Source organism: Tachypleus tridentatus, chromosome 8 (genome assembly GCF_004210375.1).
Source record: "Tachypleus tridentatus isolate NWPU-2018 chromosome 8, ASM421037v1, whole genome shotgun sequence".
In the NCBI taxonomy this organism is placed as follows: Eukaryota; Metazoa; Arthropoda; class Merostomata; order Xiphosura; family Limulidae; genus Tachypleus; species Tachypleus tridentatus.
In genome coordinates this window covers 71435563-71458429 of record NC_134832.1, presented here as the reverse complement: position 1 = coordinate 71458429, position 22867 = coordinate 71435563, and the positions used below count along the sequence as shown (strand labels likewise).

Sequence of the window (22867 nt, the reverse complement as noted above, 5' to 3'; positions counted from 1 at the left end):
ACACTATTTAGTCCACTTTGCACAATTAATGGTCTGATGAAACTTTCTTCAATCAGACCCTGGCCAATGACATTCTGGTGATTGGGTAGGTATTAATGGCAATGAAATTTATGTTTTTAGAATTTAAATGAATTTCAAACAGGTACTTACCTCTAAAATGCATTCCTATACATCTCTCAACAACTTGGATATATGTGGTTTTCATGAGTATAACTAAGAAGTCTGGATTATAGTTGGAAAGCACAGCTTGTGTATGTTCTTCTCATGTACTAAAACCTGAAGTCAAATGTTTACTGACAGCATGAAAGTAATTCAAGAAGGAAAGGCTTTTGGTATTTCAGAGGTAAGTACCTGTTTGGAATTTATTTTAATTATAAAAATAAAAAATTCAAATCAGAAAGGCTTACTTTTGAAATAGTACAAGCCAGAATACTCCCATTGAAATGATGAATGGACTTAAAAGTGTCACAAAAAACAACAAAAAACACTGTTACACCAAAAGTTGGAATCTCTGGCAGAAAAACAACAACCTAGACTAAGAAAAATGAAGGATGTGATTAAGAAAAGATTGACTAGGATTCAAAACCAGAGTAAAAGCTCACAGTAGAAATGAATGAAGCAGACCAGCCTCATAAGAAACTGGACCAAAACAAAGACATTCAGAAAGAAAGGAAATATTTTCGCAAGTTTTTCATTTTCTTAGATATTATTTACATAATGCATAAAAATCAGTTGGGGGCATGTATGTATATGTGGAGTCATGCACACTCTCAAGTGTAGTCATAGGTGATGAATTAACAGGTATTCAGGGTCAGAGTTATCCTGTACTTTTAGTAAAAGGTCTCAAAAGAGAAGTACAGTAATAATTATTAACTAGACAGCATCCTGGGGCTACATCCTCACCTTAAAAGCCCAGCCAATTCACATAACTTGAATAGTCACTGGGCAATCAGAATGAATCTAAAGGACCCAAACAGACCTCAGAATAAACTTGATTTTTAAAATTAAAACAGTGTTGTCAAGCACTAATTAAGGTAAAGAAAGGATACAAAATAAAGTTATAGAGTGTTTCCCATCCTAGTTCGAGTTGACACGTGTAAGGGATCTACTAATATATTATTTTAATACTGTTTGCTTCACTTGAAAATATATTTAGAAATGCATGTAATTATATTGTTAATGTGTATTGTGAAATTCCTGTTTATTCACTAAACTTGCGGAAGATTGTCGAGTGTAAAAGTAAAAAATATATGTTTTACAAAAACACTAGCATAACGTCAGTATTGCTGCCAATTGAAATTTGAAGAATCTTGCCCAACCACTATAAAAGGTAGTAGCCATTGCAGCATGCAAAGAGACAGTTTTATTTTGATGGCTTGCTACAGCTGGTATAGCATAAACCTTGGAAACAATAACTGTGATTAAAGATTATAAATTGGGAAACTATAGATATTTTACCAAAAATGTTTATAATTTCAAACATTACAAACTGTTTAACTTCAGCAGATTAAAATCAGACATTAGTATTTTTACAAAGACATTACATTACTTCAGTGATAAAAACCTCATGTGTGAAGAGCTCTCTAACTACCCCTTAAGTGAACTGTACCGATATAAACTCAGAATTAATTTGCCCATCGTGAACACTCACATAAGATATTAAGAAAGTTCCAGAACAGATAGAAGATTCAATAGTTTGTAAAACTTTTGTATATAAATCATCATTTGTAATAACTGTTATTATAAGTTATATTATTGTTTGTACATTAAACTAAAGTGTTAAGAAAGAAAATTGTATAAATCTTGTTAGGAAATATCATAAATTTGACACATTTCAACATTTAATTACCTTCTATATTAAAATTAAAATTTACTTCTGTTTCATGCTATTTAAAATTGTAACAAATGAATTGAGGAATGTGCTACATAAGCATGAGCATGCAGAAGTCAGAAAGGTACTCACTGAAGAATTATCAGCTAGCAAATGGTATTCCCTGTCCATTTAAAGAAGACATCTCTCTCTAATGGAGCACTGGTGCAGAGGGAAGAATTTTGCCTGGGTCAATTATAGATGCAAGTATAACTTGCAAGTCACAATGGGATATATCCTTCCAAACACATAGTCTCATATTATAAAAGGAAGTTTATTATTTTTTACTTAACTTAATCCTCATCCCCAAGCATCTCTGTAATTATTGAAAGGAGTGTTGGGCAGTATAACTGTACCTGGTTTATCATGCACAACATAGGTGTGGATCCATGTAGTAAGTCAGAAGTTAAAAAGAAACACTTACCTGCTAGAGAATGCATCTGGCTTGAAGATTCATCACGAAAGGCAAACAGAATCCCAAAACTTATGAGACAGAAATATGATGTTAATGTAATTTATGAGTTTAGTTTCGTTTTCCTCATATCAATCTACAGAATATCCTAAAAGAGTACTGTGCCTAGAAAGCCAAAAAATTCACCAAATAGTGAAACACCAAATTCACTTTTATGGTGTTTTAGAAGATCACAACAAACAACACAGATCAACTGTGCAAGACAATTACTAATGATGCTGGAACAACATCTGAAAAGCATGCTTTGTTGAAATATATAAAAAGCATGAAAAATATTTCTCCAAAGGAGAATTAGAATCTATTAGGGCAGGAAACAAAGAAGATGAGAAACAGTGATTATCTTCTCTCATAGCCCAAGGTTTAGGTAGAAGGCTTGCTCTTGCTAAAAGTATAAGCCCTTCCAAGAAAAACAAAATATGTGAAGTATCACGTGCATGGTATCAGAATGTCTTCTGCCCAATGCAAACAATAAAGGAAAATATGATTTTGGAAAAAGATAACAGAAGTAACATGTCTCTTATTATTCATAATGTGGATGAGCTAAGAACTTAAGATTAAATGCAAGTCTTATTTAGGAATATGTCTGAGAATCTGGAGTTATTGAAGACAAAAAGTTGAGTGTGTTTTTCCATTTGGCAAAGTTGCATCAGGTTATCTGCTGTGTCCACTGAGAGCAAACAAACCATTGGTTTTAGCACTGTAAATTTGAAGACTACTGCAAAAGGTTCAGAATAGATCTTTGAATAGTGAGGAATGATAGGTTTCACAAATTCTGAAAATGGCAAATAAGGCAATTCTGTAACCACTTATAGAAGACGATAAGCTCTGATTGTGAAACAAATGTACAAGAAAAGATAGAACATGATGAGGATTTGGAGATAAGCAGGAGATATCATGTCTAATGCACAAACTCCAGAAAATAGTTTAATAAGATTAACATTCAAGCCACCTAGGAAAAGAAACTTGCTTCTTCAAAAAGAATCAAACAATAGCCAGCTGCAAAGCCATACATTAATGTTATTGTGAAAAATGGCTATTTGAGGTTGTTCTAAAAGATGTTACCATGGAGATAATGACATTGGTTCATAGTGATAAGTCAATATAATAAAGATAAATATGGTTGAGCAAGCCAAAGTGGAGTAATGAAGAAACCTTGGCAATTTGGATAACTAATCTTGGCAAGTATCTGATAAGAAAGAAGATTAGGAAAGTACTTCACAAAACTGACTTGGGGCATCAAAAGCATGAGAATATGGAACTAAAAATGGACACAAGTAGAGTGGAAGAAGATGATTGTCCAATGTAGGGTAAGCATTGGATAACCCAGCCTTTTGCACAGCCAACAGAAAATCAAAGGGTGGAAGGCACACTCCTTGGGTAAAACCTGACAACTTTGAGAAAAAAATGCGTAATGCCAAAATGTTTCACACACTAGAAATGTGACAGGATCACATATGAAAACGTTCAGAATGAAGCTATATAAATAGGAAAACCAAAGGCTGCAATAATAAATACTACCCTCATTGTTGATGTATTACATCACTACAGAATTATTTGTATGAACCTACATAGTGTGTTGGTATAAAAGAGGCAGAAGATATGGAGAAGAAGCTCTTTCAAAGTTAAATGAAATGTTGAGGAGGGAGACTAGAACCTTGCAACACTGCATGACAGGCTAAGGTGTGAAAGAAAAGAACTATGTAGTAAAAGAAAGTGCATCAATAACAGCCACTGCTAAGGAAGACTGCAGGTTAAACCTGCCTAAAGGAATAAGGAGAATTAGAATGCACTGTAGAAGAAAGTCTCAAAATGACACAAATCATTGTGTGTATGGCAGGAAACTTATAATGAAGTAGAAGACTAACGTGGAAAATTCCTGAAATAACTGATCTGAGGGTCAAGAACTTGAGAAGTCTGACAATTAGTGAAAGATGATTCCATGAACAGGTCACCTACCTGACAAACATGAGTAATATAGATGCTGGTTAAATTGATGTATGCTACTTAATGTGTCAGACAAATCCAGAATTTAAAGTCACATGGTAGTTGACAGTGTGAGAACAGCTTAAGAAGGAAAGGCTTTTAGTATTTCAGATGTAAGTCTACAAGATTTGAAATTATTTTATTACAATTATGGTTAGATAACTTGCATAATCTTTTTTTTTCTTTTCTTTTATATGCTATATATTTACTTCTGGAATGTATAGTTAACTGCAATTTGAAGTTTTACAATAACTTAAACCAAACATTAAAGGCAAATGACAGATTTTTAATAAATTGTTTAATGCACATATATTTACCAAAGACTTCTCTGCTTCTGACTCGGTTAACAAGATAATGACCTGAGTGAATGTTTCCCATCTGATCACTCCCTCCAACCTTTAGGAATTACATGTTAAGGCTTTTATTCACAAGTCCCAGAATCTTAAATTAGGATTTATACACAAACTTATTATTTACCTAATAGTGATAAAATTAATATGAATATTAATATTACAGTTACTTTCCACAAAACAAAAAATAAGTTCACCCATTTTCCATCTATTTGTTGTATGCATACATTAATTTTTTCAACATCAAAGTGAATTTTAGTCTTAAATTTCTAAGCAAATAAAGAACCTGAAAATTGTATCAAACATGATTTTTCCTTTGACCACTTGCTAACATCAAATTCTGAAAGCACCTCACAAAATGGGTTTCATAGGTGTTATAAGCACTTGGGTCTTAGTTATTTTATTAACTGTGCACATGTGCATGTTTTTGGCAATTATTACAGTTTATTGTTTGCAATATACAATAAATGATTGAGTTGTTTGTTACACTATAAATATTTTAAAAGGATACTGACATAAATTTAATAAATTCATTTTCAGAATACAGATAATAAAATAAGGAATAGTCACAACAATTGTTTTGAAAAAGAAAGTTAGAGAAAGAAACATAATGAGTAATACAATGTGCTTCTTTTTTTATCAACTAATATGTATGTACAATAAATTCATTTTTCTTAAGAAATGAGTAATTAGTTACTTTATTTTTCACTGAATTGCACAACATTGTCTTAATATATCAATAAAAAATTATTTTTAACATTTCCCTAATATTCAATATTGTATTAACCCACAAACATACAATTTACATTCATAATGTAACAAAAAACAAAATAAAAATATACATACAAATATGTAATGTTCAAAAATGAATTAAGCAATATTAATTTTCACTACATAAATCTTATAGATGTTCAAATTAAATCTTATTATCACAATATGTCCACAACACTTTAACACACTGAAAACTCCACTAGAAGAAAAAAACAGATATTTCATACTACTTGAACTTACTTGAAACCTACAGTTGTATTTGTCATAAAGAAAAAGCCAATCAAAAGACTGAAAAATTTGATAAGAAAATTCTGTGAAACTCATCCCCTCCTGACTCTTCAATCTGTTTTGAACACTGAAAGAACACACAACATAAACAAAGCTCTGGCACAGTTTCAGTAGACAAATTATAATCCTTACCTCTAAAACATTACATAATTAATAAAATTTATCTTGTACAGTCTGTTGTAGTACTTCCTATAAAAAACTTATTTTGTTATGACTTGTACATTTTTCAAAATAGTTTCCAAATGGGAGTAAATTATTATATAAATTTAAAATTTGTGGTTCTATGACTTTGGGTATAGCCCAATACATTAAAAGAAAAAAAATCCCCTTTCTATTCATGCACTTACAATACAATTAATTATACCTTTAATCATATCTTTTTACTTAACCAAACCATTTTGTCTGATTCTTATAAAGAAAAAAATGTATAGCAATTTAGCCTACCACTAAAATATCAAATCAAAAAGCTATAAGCTGTTTTTGGGTAAATATCTAATGCCTTATATTCATTGTGTGCATAACACACACTATATTCATTTTTATGGACCATAAAAAAATCCTTGCATATGTAAATTGATATGCAGAATTATACATGGACTTTTCTGTATATTTAGGTACTTTTCTTTTACTTGGGAGCCTTTTGCACCCTTAATGGAGCCTTCACTGGGAAAAATTTCTATGAAGAACACTGTCAGTTACTTCTATTCTAATAAAACTCTAATATAAATGCTGTAAATAACACCAGTTTTGGATGACACTTTTAACTTTTCAAGAATACTCAACTTTCAACTTAATAAACTTTCCTTTATGAAGAACTTTAATTTGTATAAAGAATTGTTTGTTACAAATTTTAAATCACCTGGTACGTGACAACATTTGTCCCAGTCTGAAGTGTCTTCCAACAGTTGAAAGAAAAGTGACTACATCTTGATTATTATACCACTCACTATTATGTAATATTCTATCAAGAAAAAGAAAGAGAACTCCTGTTTAATAAAAACATGAATAAAACCACATTATTAATGAGAAAATGTTCATATTAAAACAAACTGGCCTTAATGAATGGTAATGAGCTTTAGAAATACAATACAATACAAGTTCCTCAAAAAGCAGCAATCAGGTCAATTAAGTAAAAATCAAACTTTTGTTGGTTTTACATAGCATCATGGAGAAATATTGTGCATACAAGTAAATAAAATCCTTTTTTTTTTTCCAAAAGAAAAAACAATTAACAGATTTTAACATATTTGTATAAGGGAAAATATTTGATTTTTATAGCCTAACACTGTTACTATTATTATTTTAAATGGTACTTAACTTTTAATATACAAAAGAAACTATAGACAAGATATACAAGTTTGTTGTACATCAGTAAAATGTCTGTTTCGTCCCATTGATAAAGCTATTACAGTTGAAGATTCACTTGGCCTGTTGCTTCCAACATTTTCACTCCACAGACCAGCAAAAAATTTTTTTTCTTAATTTAGCTTTGTCAGAAAGATTTCAAGTAAAAGTTATGAAGCTTATTTATTTTATAATAAACTAAAATGAAAGCAAAACTTTTAATTTGTTTCTAATGACCAAATTTAATTTGGTTAAAATTGAATCTTAAAAATATTTTTTTCTCTTTCATCCTTTTTTCATTAAATGTTCTGCTGACTACTGTTATTACATTAACTCAGTGAAAGAGTTATGAAAAGCTTATTTTTGATTTACATAGAAATCATATTTCTACTATATTTACTTCAAATTAAGTGCTGCTTTATTAACTATGAAAGGGTATCTTCTTGTTACAAGATAGGTATGTGACCTACAGTGACACAGAATGCTAAATGGAAGGTATTTTTATAAAGTACAGAGGCTAAGAACCATTTCTTGATTACTGAGATATTTAATATCAGTATAAAAATCAAAAGATACTGCCTTAGACTATGAAACTTTTACCATGCATGATTAAAAGACAGGAAAATAATCTGGTGAGTACTCATCTTAAACTTGATGCTTGTACAAAATTCTAATGTTAAACTCTGATACTGAACTTTAAATAAAAATTTACAATTAAAGTACAAAATTACACATTAAAACACTTGTTCCTGAGTTAACACTGATGTGGTATTGCGTAAATATAAACTGTAAACCACTATATTTCTAGATGATTGTGAAAAGGACCTTTTACATGCATATAGCCTTTAAAACTTATTTAGCACCATGAAATATGCTTAACATAACCTCCAAAATTGCACTAAATTCAAATATTTTATCTACAAAATTTTGTAAAACTAAAAATTTACAATATATTTCCAAGTATAGCATTGAATATTAAAAAATGGCTTGGCATAAAAAGCATTCAAAAAACAACATAATTATTATGTTTATCAACGTGACTGGTAATAATCAGTGCATTAGGAAATTGTTTAATTCCACAAATAACAGATATAAATAAACATTTCGAAAGTAAAAAGAATATTGTTTCCTTAGAGAAAAAAACTACGAACAAAGGGTAGTGTTTAGTTTACACTAATTATCAAGTGTGTGCATGTTTTTTTATAGCAAAGCCACATCAGGCTATCTGTTGAGCCCACCGAAGGGAATCAAACCCCTGATATTAGTGGTGTAAATCTGTAGACTTACCCTTGTACTAGAAAGGGCAATTATCAAGTGAATGTAGAAGTTTTTACACTTGAAAATAAACATACAACTGCTAAAAGATGTTAACAAAAAACAAATTTTTACTTGTTTTATGAACAAATATAATTATTCTATCTATTTGGTATTACAATTAGTAAAATGAAGGAAGTAAAACAAATTTCCATGCAAACGTTTCAAAAAATTCATGTCATAAAATTCAATCTGATCTGTTCCTTTAAACTGGTTAATGCAGTACAGTGTTTTTCAGATATCATGTACTAGATACTGGTTTTATACTATCATTGATTATACTTGTAACAAAAGTATTAATATTATAAGGAACATACCCTTTAAAACAAATTTTTGATCTATACTAAATATCCATGAATGTTGATATTGTGTTTCCAGAAATTACACAAGTAATGCACTTTCACACCCAAAAGTGTATAAAATTTATTTGGCTACTACATCAAAAGATTATATGTACAACAAGAGTATAAATATGGATAAGATTACATGAATATTTACTTTCAGTTTCAACATTAATGCTAAGTGTTAAATCACCTCAAGTACTAAAGATTTTATTCATTAGATTACATTAAACATAGTGACAGTGTCACTTGGCACTGAATCAATATTTTTATCAAGTGCTCAAATAATAGTATTAGAAAAATGAAAGCATAATTTAAGACATTTTAAAAGTTAATTTTTGTTCCTAACAGGAAGATTTTCCAAACAAACTTAAGAAACTATAGCTCTGTTGCTGCTTATCATAATATTATTGAGGAAGAGTTATAATAATGTTAAATAAAGATGTTTAATGTTGTACAACTTGTTCTAGATAAAACTTGCAAGTACTTGTATTTTCTCAAGCATATTCCTAATATATCACATATTTTTAGGCAATTTTTACTTGGAATATCAACAAAACAGTGGCACTTTTTGCACGAGTTTCATATCATAAAATTGTTTATACTTCAAAAATTAATACTAGCAACACCTTCAAGAGAACTTATAGCATTCAAATAGCAGTAAATGTACATACTTAACAGGCACAAGATGCTTTTTTTGTTTTAAAGGGTCCCAAAAATATTTTTCATGGTTTTCAAATAGCCTTTCCAAATTGGCTTGAATGCATTTACTATTTTTGTGGATATCTAATAAACTCAAAACAGGTCTTTCTGTGTTACGTCCACTGGGATCTCCTACTTGAGCAGTGGCATCTCCTATCTAAAAGAAAAATAAAATTACAAATTTGTATTTAAAGCCATGTATATTTTAATTTTCTTCAAGTGAATTTGAAAACTTCTTTCAATAAATGATAATTATATGTAAATAGAAGAAAACTTTAAATTAAACTGTTTCACATAATTTGTATTATGTAAGTTTAAGCATTTTTTGCAACACAAAATGAGATTATACATGAAGATTGCAAGAGCATCATCTTCTTCACCACAATGCTCTTCACCTTTACTGTGACTTCCTTTGCTAAGCTACACTTCTGCTGACTTATTGTCCTCATTATACCTCCTTGAAGCACAATCAACTGTATGCAACTTGATCATGTAATGTAGTTCTTGTTTGTTGATTATATTTATTCAAAATTTAAGAAATTTGAGAAAAAAATTAAATAATATTCAAAAGCTTGTAAATTAACATTAACAGTTTATTACCTGAAAATGTACTTCCGATTGATACCTCCACAGGCAGAATAGCTTCCTTCTTTGAGTTTGTGTATTCCATCAAGGAGATTTACAAGCCACCAGCCTTGTGAAAACTCCCACCTAATCTCATGTGAAGCAGTGTGAATCCCACTGAATATTAATGTCATCATGCAGCAGAGCCCTTCATCAACAGGAATGTATAACGACATCCTCTACATTTATGCTCATGTAACTATATTATTGGTCTGCTTGAAGATTTTGAGGTATCCTAGTTATATATGTGTTGACCCACACAATACTCAGTGTCACCCCCATCCCTCACTTCTCACCACAGAGGGGCCTCTAGTTATAGCATCAACAGTTAGCCATAAACATCAGAACAATGGCAACCAAAGGCAAGAGGGAGAAGGAAATACGTTTTCAGAGAGAGATGATATAAGAAAGAAGTCACTAGAGGTTAAAATGGGTTCTGGGTGAGAGCATAAAGAAAAACAATCAGGTCCCAGTTGGACGAGGAAGTAGGATGAGTAAGTCTGTGGATAAGGAAAGAATGGAAGAGGGTAGTGAGGACAGGTGGCAAACAGAAAGGAAGGTGGTAAATAGTGTTGCAATGGTAGAGAAAGACAAGCCATAGTTGAATAGCCACATGAAGGAGGTAAGATATTGTAAGTAGTTTGGCCAGAGGGAAATGATGAAGGATAGATAAATGAGGTTAAGGTTGCTATTTACTATGGAACAGATAGCAAGTTATACAGCAGGATAGACCAGCTTGACAAGCAATGAACTGGACAAATCCCACACATGAAGATGAAGGGGTGTTACTCCTTGAATATAGAATGATGTTCCAGGTTGGATCAGAGAGGATGGAATGTTGGGAAGATGGGGGATATGGACAAGAGAAAAATGAGGCAGGCCACTAAGGGTTACCAACAAAAAACTGCAAGGGATGGCCCACATCGGAATAAGGATTTGAGAAACAAGGCAAGGCATAGAGAAAGAGATGGGATCAATCAGTCCTGATTAAGGAAATCAATAGCCAAGTCTAAGAGGTGAGGTATAGGATACCAAAAAAATAGCAAGCCTAGTACTGAAGGGCATGGCATCTATTTAAAGAATTACAAGTGGAAGCAGATCCAATAAAAGACTTGCAAACTGAGAAACTATTCCATGGATAGAACATAATGTTGTTAAGTGAACCTGGAACATGACAGGCTATTAAACTCAACCAAGTTGAATAGGCCAAAAGAGGTGGTCCAATATCTGAAAGCAGAGGGTCCTGGAAAGAGTGCCCCCTTGTCAGATGATATATGATATGGCCATGGAATTGTTTAAGTGATCATTATGAAATGATCCACAAAAAGGATAAGGAAATAAAAATATGCCCAATGTACAGCAAGCAGTTTTAGGAGCACTGATATGTAGTGAGTGCTCCTTCAAGGATCAAGAGCCCAAGATCAGAAAGTTGTTCAGAAACATTTCCCCATTCAGAAAAAGCTTCTGTAACGAGGTAAAAAATCCAATTTGCAAGGAGATAAAGGAATTACAAAGATGATGTTGGAGCAGTTCAGCCATAGAGCAAGATCTCCAGTACAGAAGGAGGAAGGAAAATTAGTGAAGACAATGGATCCCTGACAGATTCCATTGGTCATGTAATTCCCATTATAAGGGATGTACGTGTGTGCAGCCAATTGAATTTAGGGGTTGCAGAGAAACCTGTTCTCATAAGACAGAGCCTCTCACATAGAATATGAAGGCAAGGTGAGAACCTCGGTGACCAGATGCTTGGAAAAGAAGTCGGAAGAAGATAATATGAAAATAAAGACTAAAAAAGAATCAAAACAACTTAGCTGTGAACTAAGAAGTCTATAGATCTGTAAACCAGAATATATGGGCTCCCACAGGTTCAAAACTGACTAAATGGCCATTGATAGTTACAGTTAGGCTGGTGAACGAAATGTTGGATGGAAGTGGGACAGGAAGAGGTGATAGGTCTGGACACAGGAATGGAATGAGGGTAGGAGAAGAGCAAGGTTTAGATAAATGAGAACTAAGAAAATAAAGGAAGATTTGTGCTAAGCACCTTCAAATAATAATTAAAGGGAATCAGGACACCACCAAAAACCTCCAGACAAAGCAAATAGGCAAAACAAATGTCCTGGAGAAACAGAGATTGACTCAAGAAAATATTGTATCCTTTCCCAAACAACACCAACAACAAAGGAACCAAGTAAAAGAAAAAAGGGCAGAGGAGGTGTAATGAGTCACTGTAGAGAATAGGACTGTCTTAAATTCCCCATTAAAGTCATCAAGGAAACAATGAAGGGTTTTCATTATAAGGTGAATAGAGGAGAGGTACATAAGAAAGGTAATTAGAAAGCCTCAAAGGCAGAAATATTATGAACTAGACAGGGAAACAGCAAATAATGAATCTTTTCCCCAAACATACAAAAGTGACTCCAAAGATTAGGTGTCAAGAGATAGGAAGTTTAAGTGACCATATGCAAAAACATAAAACATAAGTATGTAGGAACAAAGTTCATCTAGAAAGGAACTTGCATGCACAACTGTATCTGGAAAGGGAGAGGAGAAACAAAGAAACTGCAAAAAGAAGGGTTATGTAACAGAAAATGAGAAGAGTCAAAGGATATGATAGTGAGAGTAAGAACTGTACATACCTGAGTAATGAAGTTTTAAAAACCCAAGAAAAACTGAGAATGTTCTTTCAGCAATAAAAACAACTACTGAAGGCTGAAAAATATGCCCAAATATTTTCTCCTCAATGTCAGACTCAAAAGTAGTGAAATGGACTAAAGCAGAGATATAATAGTTGTCTCATCTTCCACAGATATAGAACTTCAAACCAAGTTTTTGGTAACTTGTTCTGTGAGTAAGTTTTTCACTCATATGTTTGTATATTTGTTTCATTATGCACAATGCTACACAAAGGGCTATCAGTAGAAGAGTTTGCATCATCCCTTTGACAACAATGCACATTTTAAACTCCTTTCTGCACATGTTATCAAGTTACATTAAAAGTTTAATTAAACCACTTTACTATCAAAGTATTTTAATGAAATTATTATTACCAAGTAAATTATGGTTAAAATTGTTATGTTATTATAGTTTTTATTCCCTTATTTTAAAAGAAACATCAAGAACCATTATGAAAACTTCAGTTTTGTTGTCATATAATGCACAGGCTATAAAAAATGTCAACTTTTGGCAAAGTTTAACTTGAATCATAGAACTGCAGTCCTATACATGTATGTACATGCAGGAATATACTTTATTTGTCCTACTGACCATCCTATTGATGTTTCAATTTTCTTTGGCTGAATATAGTAGAAAGAAGTAATAAATTGTGTCAACCAATGAAAGGTGCCACACCCACCTTTTATATTTATTCTTGAGTTTTACAAATTACATGTATTTTACTTGATACACTTGTTTATAGACATTAAAAAGAGCACATTTTAAAATGTAATTTAACAATGGTCATTTTAAATTTACACCAAGTTATCATTATTAGAGGAATTTAACTACTTGTTGTATTGATGGCTGCATTATTCATGATAGCACTTTGGTTGTTTCGTATCCAAATATGTTAAAGTTAGAGAGATAGTTATATTATATTTAGGTTTTACTTTTATATTTTAGTTAACTATGCATTATCTATGTTTTAAAATTCATAGCTGAAAGGTTTAATAATTTTTATAAAATAATGACAGCTTCAAATAGAAGTAAATAGTTTATATTCTGAAGGAAAAAATTCATGAATCTCAGCAAACTTGAAACATATCAGTGCATGACAATGTTGAGAAAAAGAATGAGTGCAAATTTAGAGTGATTCATTGAGCATGGAGGTGTATCAAATTCTTGTTGATGGAGGGTTCTAATGAATGATGCAGTGGCATAAATTCATGTGGCTTTACAATAGACCAGGTGAGAATTTTCACAATTCTGCTGGTTTGCAAACCTTTTTGGCAGAATACATAAACACAAGAGAAAAAGTTACTCTGTGTGGAAAAGTGAGTATTTGTTTAATAATAATTAAGATAATTTGATTCAATGCATCTGTCCTATCATTTGAATAATGATTACTGGATGAAATTGTTTAAAACTTGAGATTAATTTTCTACAGAGTATGCAACTTCAGTAAAAACTAATGTCTTATTTTGATATAGTTGTATGAATTTTCAGTTGTTGAACTAAGAAGTAATTCTTTTCTAATTTCCAAATAAAAACAAGATATGATATATACACTTGTTAAATATTTAAATTACTAATTCTCACATCTTCCTACATTTTGTAAAGCTTTGCAATTTCAATCTGTAAATCACTACACTTTGTTTTTGCAGTTAGTGGCATATAATAAATTTTATATAATAAGAAAATTAGAAGCAAGACAACTTTGTTTTTTAAATTATAATTAGAAGGTTTATTTAGCATATTAAATAAATTTTATACCTGTTCTGTATTCTTTTATATACATTTTTTGAAATTTATTTTCAGTAATTTTCTTTGCAGGCAGTTACTTAGGCCAATAAGGTGTAATATGAACACAGCCTAGTAAAATGGAGACTTCTTGGTAAAATGATGATTGATAAAGTCTTGTGCAAAGTCTTCTCGCTAAGCCTAACAATTCTCCACCTAATCTTGTTCCACATTATATATATTGTTAACAATAAGAGTATCCAACTTATGAAATAATTCATTCTAATCTGTACAAGTAAGAACATTAGAAAAATATACTTAATTAGCTATGCTCATTATTGGGTGTACCTTTAGTTTCTCTTCAAATATATGTTGCTTGCTTTGATCAGAAGTTAATATTAATAATTCAAGTGAAGTATAAAATGATGAAGCAAACTTTTATAAGTTTTTAAAAATAAAATCAGGATTGTAATTGTTGTCGAAGTTGTTTACTAACATTCTTTTAACAATATAACACCGATATAAGCTTTTATAACTGGAAGCCATACTAATTTATACAACTGAAATCAAAGGAAAGAAAGCTTTCTTTGTGTTTAGATCCCAGCCTAAGATTCTCAAAGCTGATATGTAGGCAATTTACATATCACCATGATATCTCAGATTAAGAAACAGTGAACAGCTAAATTAAATAGAACTACACTTATATTGAAATTATAAGGTCCAAACCAGGATTTTTTTAGAATTTGTAGTGCATATTAGAGGGACTTGCACATTTTGACATTAAAGAAAAAAGACATTTACTCTCCAGATAATAATAAACACACTTTTATAATTCAGCCCAACATTACACCTTTTCAACTTCATCACGGATAGTAATTGCTTCTATATCAGTTATCAATTTAAGATTTTCAAATTACGAAATATTTTTGAGTTTCACTAACACTTGTTCACTTAGATCACTTAAAGACTGTAAATAATTAATAAAAGTACTTTCCACATCTTGGAACCTATCTTAAGAAACTGAGTTCTAGAGTGCATATGTCATTCAGCAAATCAGAAAACACAAAACTGAAATATCTAGGACTTACCACATTAAGAATTACATGTCCCAACCTCTGTAAATGCATTAACACGATAATGACTGCTAAATTTCCAATATGAAGACTATCTGAAGTTGGGTCAAATCCACTGTAGATGCATTGTTTTCCCCTATCTAACAAGACATGTATGTCTGGACTATAAAGAATAAAAACAGTTGCTTAGTTATTAAAAATGTTCGTGGAAATTTAAAAAGGCACTTGAAAAGTAAAACTATTTAATTTTGTCATACAGAAAACAATTATTTTTGCACGTTTTACAAAAAATTAAAATTTGAGATTTCACTATTCACAATTCATGTCAAAAAAAATTATTATTTTACACTATTACTGCTAAAATCTTTAAAGGGTTTGTAATTACTCCTAAAGGTTCTACAAGTAGGTAAAACATTAATAAGTCTGAATAAAAGCATGTATTATTCTACTAAGATAGCCTTTATATAAATTAATAAAATAAAATTTGCATTTAATTAGAGTTGGTAATGTTTCACTATAATGAATTTACTTTTGGCTAAAGATAAAACAAATAAAAACATTTATCTGTTGACCTAAATACAAATTAATATTTTTTGCAAAGTTTGGGTTACTGTAGAACTTCACTTGCTGTTGCCAAATAAATTTGCTTGACAAAGGTAAAAAGTGTTTAATGAGAGAAACTTATCTCACCACAAGATATTTTATATAGTTCCAAAATAAAGAGACATGTTTGATAATATAACAAAAAGAATAAGACTACATATGATACAGAAAAACTCAATACCTACATATTCCTGCAAAGGGTGCCTTTATTCCATAAAATGTATATTAAAATCAAAGTATTTTGGTCTTACATCATCATCAAATATAATTAAAGTTAAAAAAAACATACCTTAGCATAAAATATATTTCAGGAAAAAGTACAAAAATTCAGATAAAAAATCACAGTTATTCTAATAAAGTGAACAAGACATAACACATACTAAGCTGGATTATAGTTAAATAAGTTTATAAGGACAAGTACAAAACTTATTTCACTTCTTAAACAAAAAAAAAATATTACCACATAAATATGATATAGAAAATATTTTAGAGCTCCTTTACAACCCTATAAATAAAATATTTTCAGCCACCACTTCATTGATAATAGTAGAGCAAAATGTATTTTGTTCAATGATGTATATTTTTAGTAGTTCTCATCTTCATGAATGGATACATTCACTTAAAAATTAAAATAATTTTTAATCCTAAAAAAGAATATTTTATATCTATATACTTTTTCCCTTAATATATAACTTGATCAAATTAAGATATAACTGTAAAAATGATTATGAAAAAACATTACAATGATTTAATAATTGCATAAATAGCATCCAAATGAGTAAAAAAAAGCAAACAAAACTGTAAATTAAATTTTATAATTTTTATTAACTCAGATGCTTAATTGCTCTTTCTTTAAAGGTGTAACTATAAAATCTTAGAAATTGCCATCTATTGCCATGTGTTATCCTTACAAATCAAAAACAAATAGTCCCAAGATCTATTTTTAGTAATCTCAAATAAAAGTATTTATAAAATTTTGTACATTGTATAATACTGATTAGGTTTCATTTGGAATACTGTGTGCATTTGTTGTTTTATCAGGAACAAAATGATATTAACATGTTGGAATACATGCAGAGACAAACTACAAAGACAATCAGCTAGAAAAATATGAGTTATGATGTTTTATTTTCAATGATGTAAGAGCAGGCAAACTTTGACCCACTCAAAGACTTTATCCAGTCCTTAATGTGCTTCATGCTTTTCAACTTAACTCAATCTACAGTTGGAGAAAATTACACACTGCATTAGGCACCAATATACTACTCTTCCTGTGACTACATACCAAATTAACCCACTTTTATGTTAATGTATTTTCATGTACAATATTACATTTATGACCCATTGCATTTCTTTGTGTATAATCATAATAATTTTAATTTTCAGTTCAGTGTTCAGCAAGCCTTATTATTTTATTGAAATTTCATTTTTAATGATCCCTTTGTAATTGTAAAGACATGTATGTGTGTGTGTGTATCACACAAACTAATATAAGAAAAAAAAAATCATGTCCATTTGTTTGTATGAGTGTACAAAGAGGACAAGTCCAAAGACCACACAACCCTCCAAAACTAGTGAAGTTTTCAACATAGCTCTTGCAGGAACAAAGTTTGACCACCTCTGCTGTTGAAATTGTTGTTAGGGGCTTGGGCAGTCTTCCTGAAGGTGAAATAAAAAGGTTAGAAATGCAAAAGTGAAGATCAGAGACAAAACAACAGGTATAAGGCTTGAAAGCCTAAATGTCAACAATTTACAAAGTTAACACAAAAGATATGGATGTATAAATACAAACAACATAAACCATAGAATGAAGCACAATATATGTTTTATATCAAGCATAAGTTTTAACTTTTATTTCAACTATAGCATGTTTTAAACTCAGTGTTAAGTTTGTCTGGGCCATTATATGTCAATAACCAAACTGGCTACTGATTATGAAACTGGAATAGCCAAATTGCAAAAGAAAAAAGTCAGTGCCAAAGCTTGCATATTTTCCTGTAGCAGAAAATATTTCTGATGTTAATTTTTTCATGCAGGCTTTATCTAAGAATGTAGTTTCTTCTATATCATGTTCTTTCCACAGATACATTTTGAGCTGTCAACCTTGAATACAAGTTGTCTTTACTGATCCCTTGGCAACAACTTTTGTGTATGTAGGTCTAAAAACTGTTTTTTTTTGGCCTACTTTAAGTTACTTTTGTCAAAAAATAAAAAAATGATTTGTTGCAATAAATGCTGATTAAACACTTTTAGTTCATGTTACTTGCTACAGCTACTAAAGGAACATGAAAACCTTGTTTGGAGATTTTAAATGGTTTTATGCTATTGTTTCACTGTAACCATCTACGGGCATTCATGTCAGTGAAAAATCAAGAAATTTTTATTAAAATGTTGGAATACAACAGATTAAGTATATATATTAAATATATTATGAATATGTAAACCAGCATATCACGTGACATTCACATTTGATATCAAATTGTGGTAGAATTATGTGCATCAGAACAACATTTTAACAACATCTGTAATCTCATATATAGTGTGATGCCACTGAAAACTTATCTTTGGAAGGGTATTTGCTCTTTCTAATGTAAAATATTCATATGATCAAGTCATTAAGACATATTCAGATTAAGAAATATATAATTTCCCTTGAATTTAATGGCAAAGGGAAATGAAGAATATGAATCAATTTGAGGCACCAAGATCATTTAGAAACAAACCTGCAACAAGTTGTAATCTATCAAAAGTAAGCAAAGTGCAACATCAGTGACAAAAGCTGTCCACATTCCCCAGGCAACAGTATGCAATATAATCGAGAAGGATCTTCACTTGAAAACAAGATCAACAGAGTGTTTGTTCACCAAGATAAGACTTCTAATCATGCCTCCTATTCTCTCCTCAAGTAGCAGGATAATGAAATTAGTACCAGTCAAGTCATGAAATGCAGCACTTATGGATGTCTGCACAAATGGACTTTTGAAACAAGCACTGGAAAAACTATCATCCTCGTGTACTCACTGGAATCTGGAAATTGTGCAGAAAGAAATGGTGTCACTTTGGGCAAGACAGCTTTGTGACAGAACCCTACTGTATTGAAAACTATACTGCAGGACTATTGTCAAGAGGTGCAGTAATCACATACAGCATGACTGTAGATGGTGACATGGATTTTAATGATATGTTGAGGGCTCAAAAACTAATATACGAGGTGTGATCAAAACGTTCCAAGACTTCTCTTTTATTCCAAAATATAGTGTACATACATCAATATTATACGTTATCACCTTTAAAATAATCTCCCTCAACTGATACACACTTGTTCTAATGTTCCTGCCATTTTCAGAAGCAATGCTGAAAGTCTTCAACTGTTACACAACTAAGTTCTGCTTTCACATTACTATGAATAGTTGGAATATCATCAAATCTCTTTCCTTTCAACTTTTTTTTTTGGGGGGGGAACAGGAAAAACATTACACACGGCAAGATCAGGAGAATAAGGGGGTGTGATATCAAAGGAATTATTTTTCTGCCAAAAATTCTTGAACAGATACAGCAGCGTGTAAAGGCACGCTGTTACAATGAAAAACCCAGTGACAACTTTCCCACAGTTTGCCTCATACAATCCAAAGGAAATGTCCATTTCATCAGCAATTTCACAGATACTTAATTGTCAATCACTTCAAATTTTGTTTTTCACCTTAGCGTCCGTTTCATCAGTGGATGATGTTGACAGTCGCCCAGAACGTGGGTCATACTTGACAGTTCCCAGCCGTCTTGGAAGTGTTTTATCCAATGATAAATGACAGTCTTACTTAAGCAGTCATCACCAAAGACAGTTCTTAACATTTTGAGGATTTCTGTTCCTCCTTTACCATTTTTCACTTAAAACTTGATGCAAACGTGTTGCTCTTCTTTTCTGTTAATTTTTATTATGACAGAGATACATCTGTCTTTGAACATGTTTTTCACGACACTGGCATAAGGCCTGGATAAATGGCTTGTTCTTGGGGTAAACCACTATTTGTACTTTGTACACACTTCAGCAAAACTCACTGCCTCTGTACTGGCACCTGTAACAGAGCAAGTCTTAGAACTTTTCATCAGACCTCATAATCAACTACTGTTGCTTGATCTATATTTCACTTATACATGGTAGTTAAAATACTGACATACAACTGAATTGGAATTTTGAGGAGTTTGACATGTGCAAGTAGGATTTCATGTGTATTACCATCTGAATAGTGAACTGACAAAAAACATTTTACCACACACAGTTACTAATCCTCTGTGACAACTAGCTACAACATAGTTTGTAAATATACCAGGGTTAGATTCACAGTCTTTCTTGCTAGTCCAATCAAGTTCACAAATGTTGTTTCCTTCTGTTACATTTGACTTACCTTTCATCTGGAAATGTTTCTTGAATTACACCTCTCTTGTGAAGCAAGTGTAACTCTTGAATGCTAATTGGATGAAAAAGTGCCTTCTGAGAGTTATGACATGTAACTGGTTGATATAGCCTGTTATGGTGAAATAAAAGAAACCTTGAGACACACACATGTACATTTAAGTTTAGTATAATTACAAAATGTGATTAAAGAACTTAGTACATAAAATTGTACAAAAACTTTTAAACAAAAGTAATGTTTACTGTTACCAACTCACACAGAAGTATACCAAGCAAGCAGACGACCATCATGATTAAAACATAATAAACAAATATTTCAAAATGTATTATTTTGTATAAAAAAAGGTAAATGATTTATATGCTAATTATTCCTACTTCTCTGTCTGCAAACACTATTCACTTAGTATCTCTTGCATAAGTTGTTTGACACACATAATGACAGTAATTTTTAAGATACTTCTACAGATGTATTTGCATAGCACACACCACAAACCTAAAAACATCATAAAACAAGTCATAAGTCAAGATACCCTTCATTTAAGTATAACAAACAGACATTCTATATAGTCTAATACACAGTCTAATGAATCACTAGAACTTTGCAGTTTGATAATTTCATAAACTACTTGTGAAAATGTATAGGAGCTCTCTTAAAATATTAGTAAATTTAACAATAAGAGAAAGTAATAGTTTAATACTTATATATTTAAATATAATCCTAATTTTTTTCACATGAAAATGAAATTATCTATGAACATTTAAAAATTAAACTGTCTTCAGAGCTTGTTTAAACTACCATCACCATAGTACTAGGTCTAATCCTATAAAACACAGTTTAACTAAAGCAATCTTCCAAATCATCTAAAAATGTACAGTGTTAAGTTTGTAGTGTCAGAGCCTTGTTAAAATTTATTTCACACGTGATGTCACCACTAGATTAAATAACTTATTCAAAACCTAAATTCCGTTTCTAGATTTCATGTGCCAGAGCAATGATACAGGACACTGCTGCAGTACTAAATTCCTGTTGCAGACTTTGAGTGATACATTCTATAAATACTCCCCTTCTTTCAGCAGCTTGTTCGATAAGCAAATTACTTTAGTAGAACAATACTAAAAGAATGTGAGATCATGTCATGAGTACTGATCAAAAGTTTGAATATCTTCAAATAAGCCACATAGAAGCTGGTGTCTGTCCAATATCCTTTACAGAAATCAGAAGGCAATCTTCCGTTTCACTTCCTTTGTTTTTATATGAACTAACAAGTCGTATCTAATTTGGACACAACCTTATAATAAGGATTTTTCCATTCTGACAATTACTAGTTATAATACACAACTATGAACTATTAGATAATTTAACATACATTATTAATACTGTGCATAAAATATGTTGGCACCTACAGACTCGCAGAAGGTATTAAGTCCAAAGGTTCACTTTTAAACCATCAAAATTCCAATGCCCAAATAATTATTAAACACACTCATTTTATGCACTGACAGTTGTAATAAAAGTTATAATTTTCCAATACTGAAAATGCATTATTAATGGGTTCTTGCATCCTATCACAAGATTAGCTATTCCCATTCAGTGCTGTTCTCTATATGCAATCTTTTTCTTTCCACAGTGCCTTCTGCTTTCCCCCCTTATTGGGAATGCAAGGTTCCAAAGTGTCTCTCAAACAAATCATCATGCATCAAATTCTCACCAATAGAAGCAGAACATGCTCACATGATGCATGTCACTCCCTCTATTCTCCTCTATTGAGCTATCACTTAAAAATTTTGACAGATGTCAGCAGTAGAGAAAAATGGGAAGGAAGGGTGAGAAGTGTGAGAGAAAGTAAGCATGTATTTGCAATACATTTTCAGTACAGGAAAATTATAACTTCTGATATGGTACTTAAATTCCGGAAGATAAGTTAGAATCCTGCACTGAGAATGAGGGAAACTACACTTCTGAGCCAAGTAAAATCTTTACCCATTTGTGGAATGTGTAGGATATAAGGGCAGAAAATGAGAGGAGCACATCTGGGTGAGAAAGAACATGGCAGAAAAGAGATCATAACTAGAGAAAGACATCGTAACTCAATCCTACAATGGTATAGGTGGGTAAACAAGGATGTGCCCCTGGATATAGAGTGGCTAGGGTGTAGCAGACCTTATTCAATAAGTCAACTCTATCCAAAAACCTGGATGAGGATCATATTGTTTTCACCTCAAATCCAAGAACCGGGAATTAAAAACCATTCCTATTCTCGGGTATGACACAAGGATTAACTTTGAGCTCACATTGGAACTTGACATCCAGTCTTGAAAG

The 22867-nt window shown here is 31.4% G+C and overlaps 1 protein-coding gene across 5 annotated transcripts in view; it reads right to left on the bottom strand.

Moving 5' to 3' along the window:
- TyrRS-m (Tyrosine--tRNA ligase, mitochondrial) overlaps positions 1 to 22867 on the bottom strand; it is a 42691-nt gene that overhangs the window by 12751 nt on the left and 7073 nt on the right. For 4 of the 5 annotated variants that reach the window (XR_013012395.1, XM_076449372.1, XM_076449374.1 and 1 more), the window contains exons 2-7: positions 20540 to 20659; positions 15549 to 15696; positions 9408 to 9592; positions 6594 to 6695; positions 5687 to 5801; positions 4643 to 4721 (exon numbers count right to left, since the gene is read on the bottom strand). Coding sequence is in view for 4 of the 5 variants with exons in the window: in XM_076449372.1 (XP_076305487.1) it covers positions 4643 to 4721; positions 5687 to 5801; positions 6594 to 6695; positions 9408 to 9592; positions 15549 to 15696; positions 20540 to 20659 (749 nt within the window). In the remaining variant the exon portion in view is untranslated. The remainder of the gene's footprint in view (positions 1 to 4642; positions 4722 to 5686; positions 5802 to 6593; positions 6696 to 9407; positions 9593 to 15548; positions 15697 to 20539; positions 20660 to 22867) is intronic. The other variant, XM_076449375.1, reaches the window with a different exon arrangement.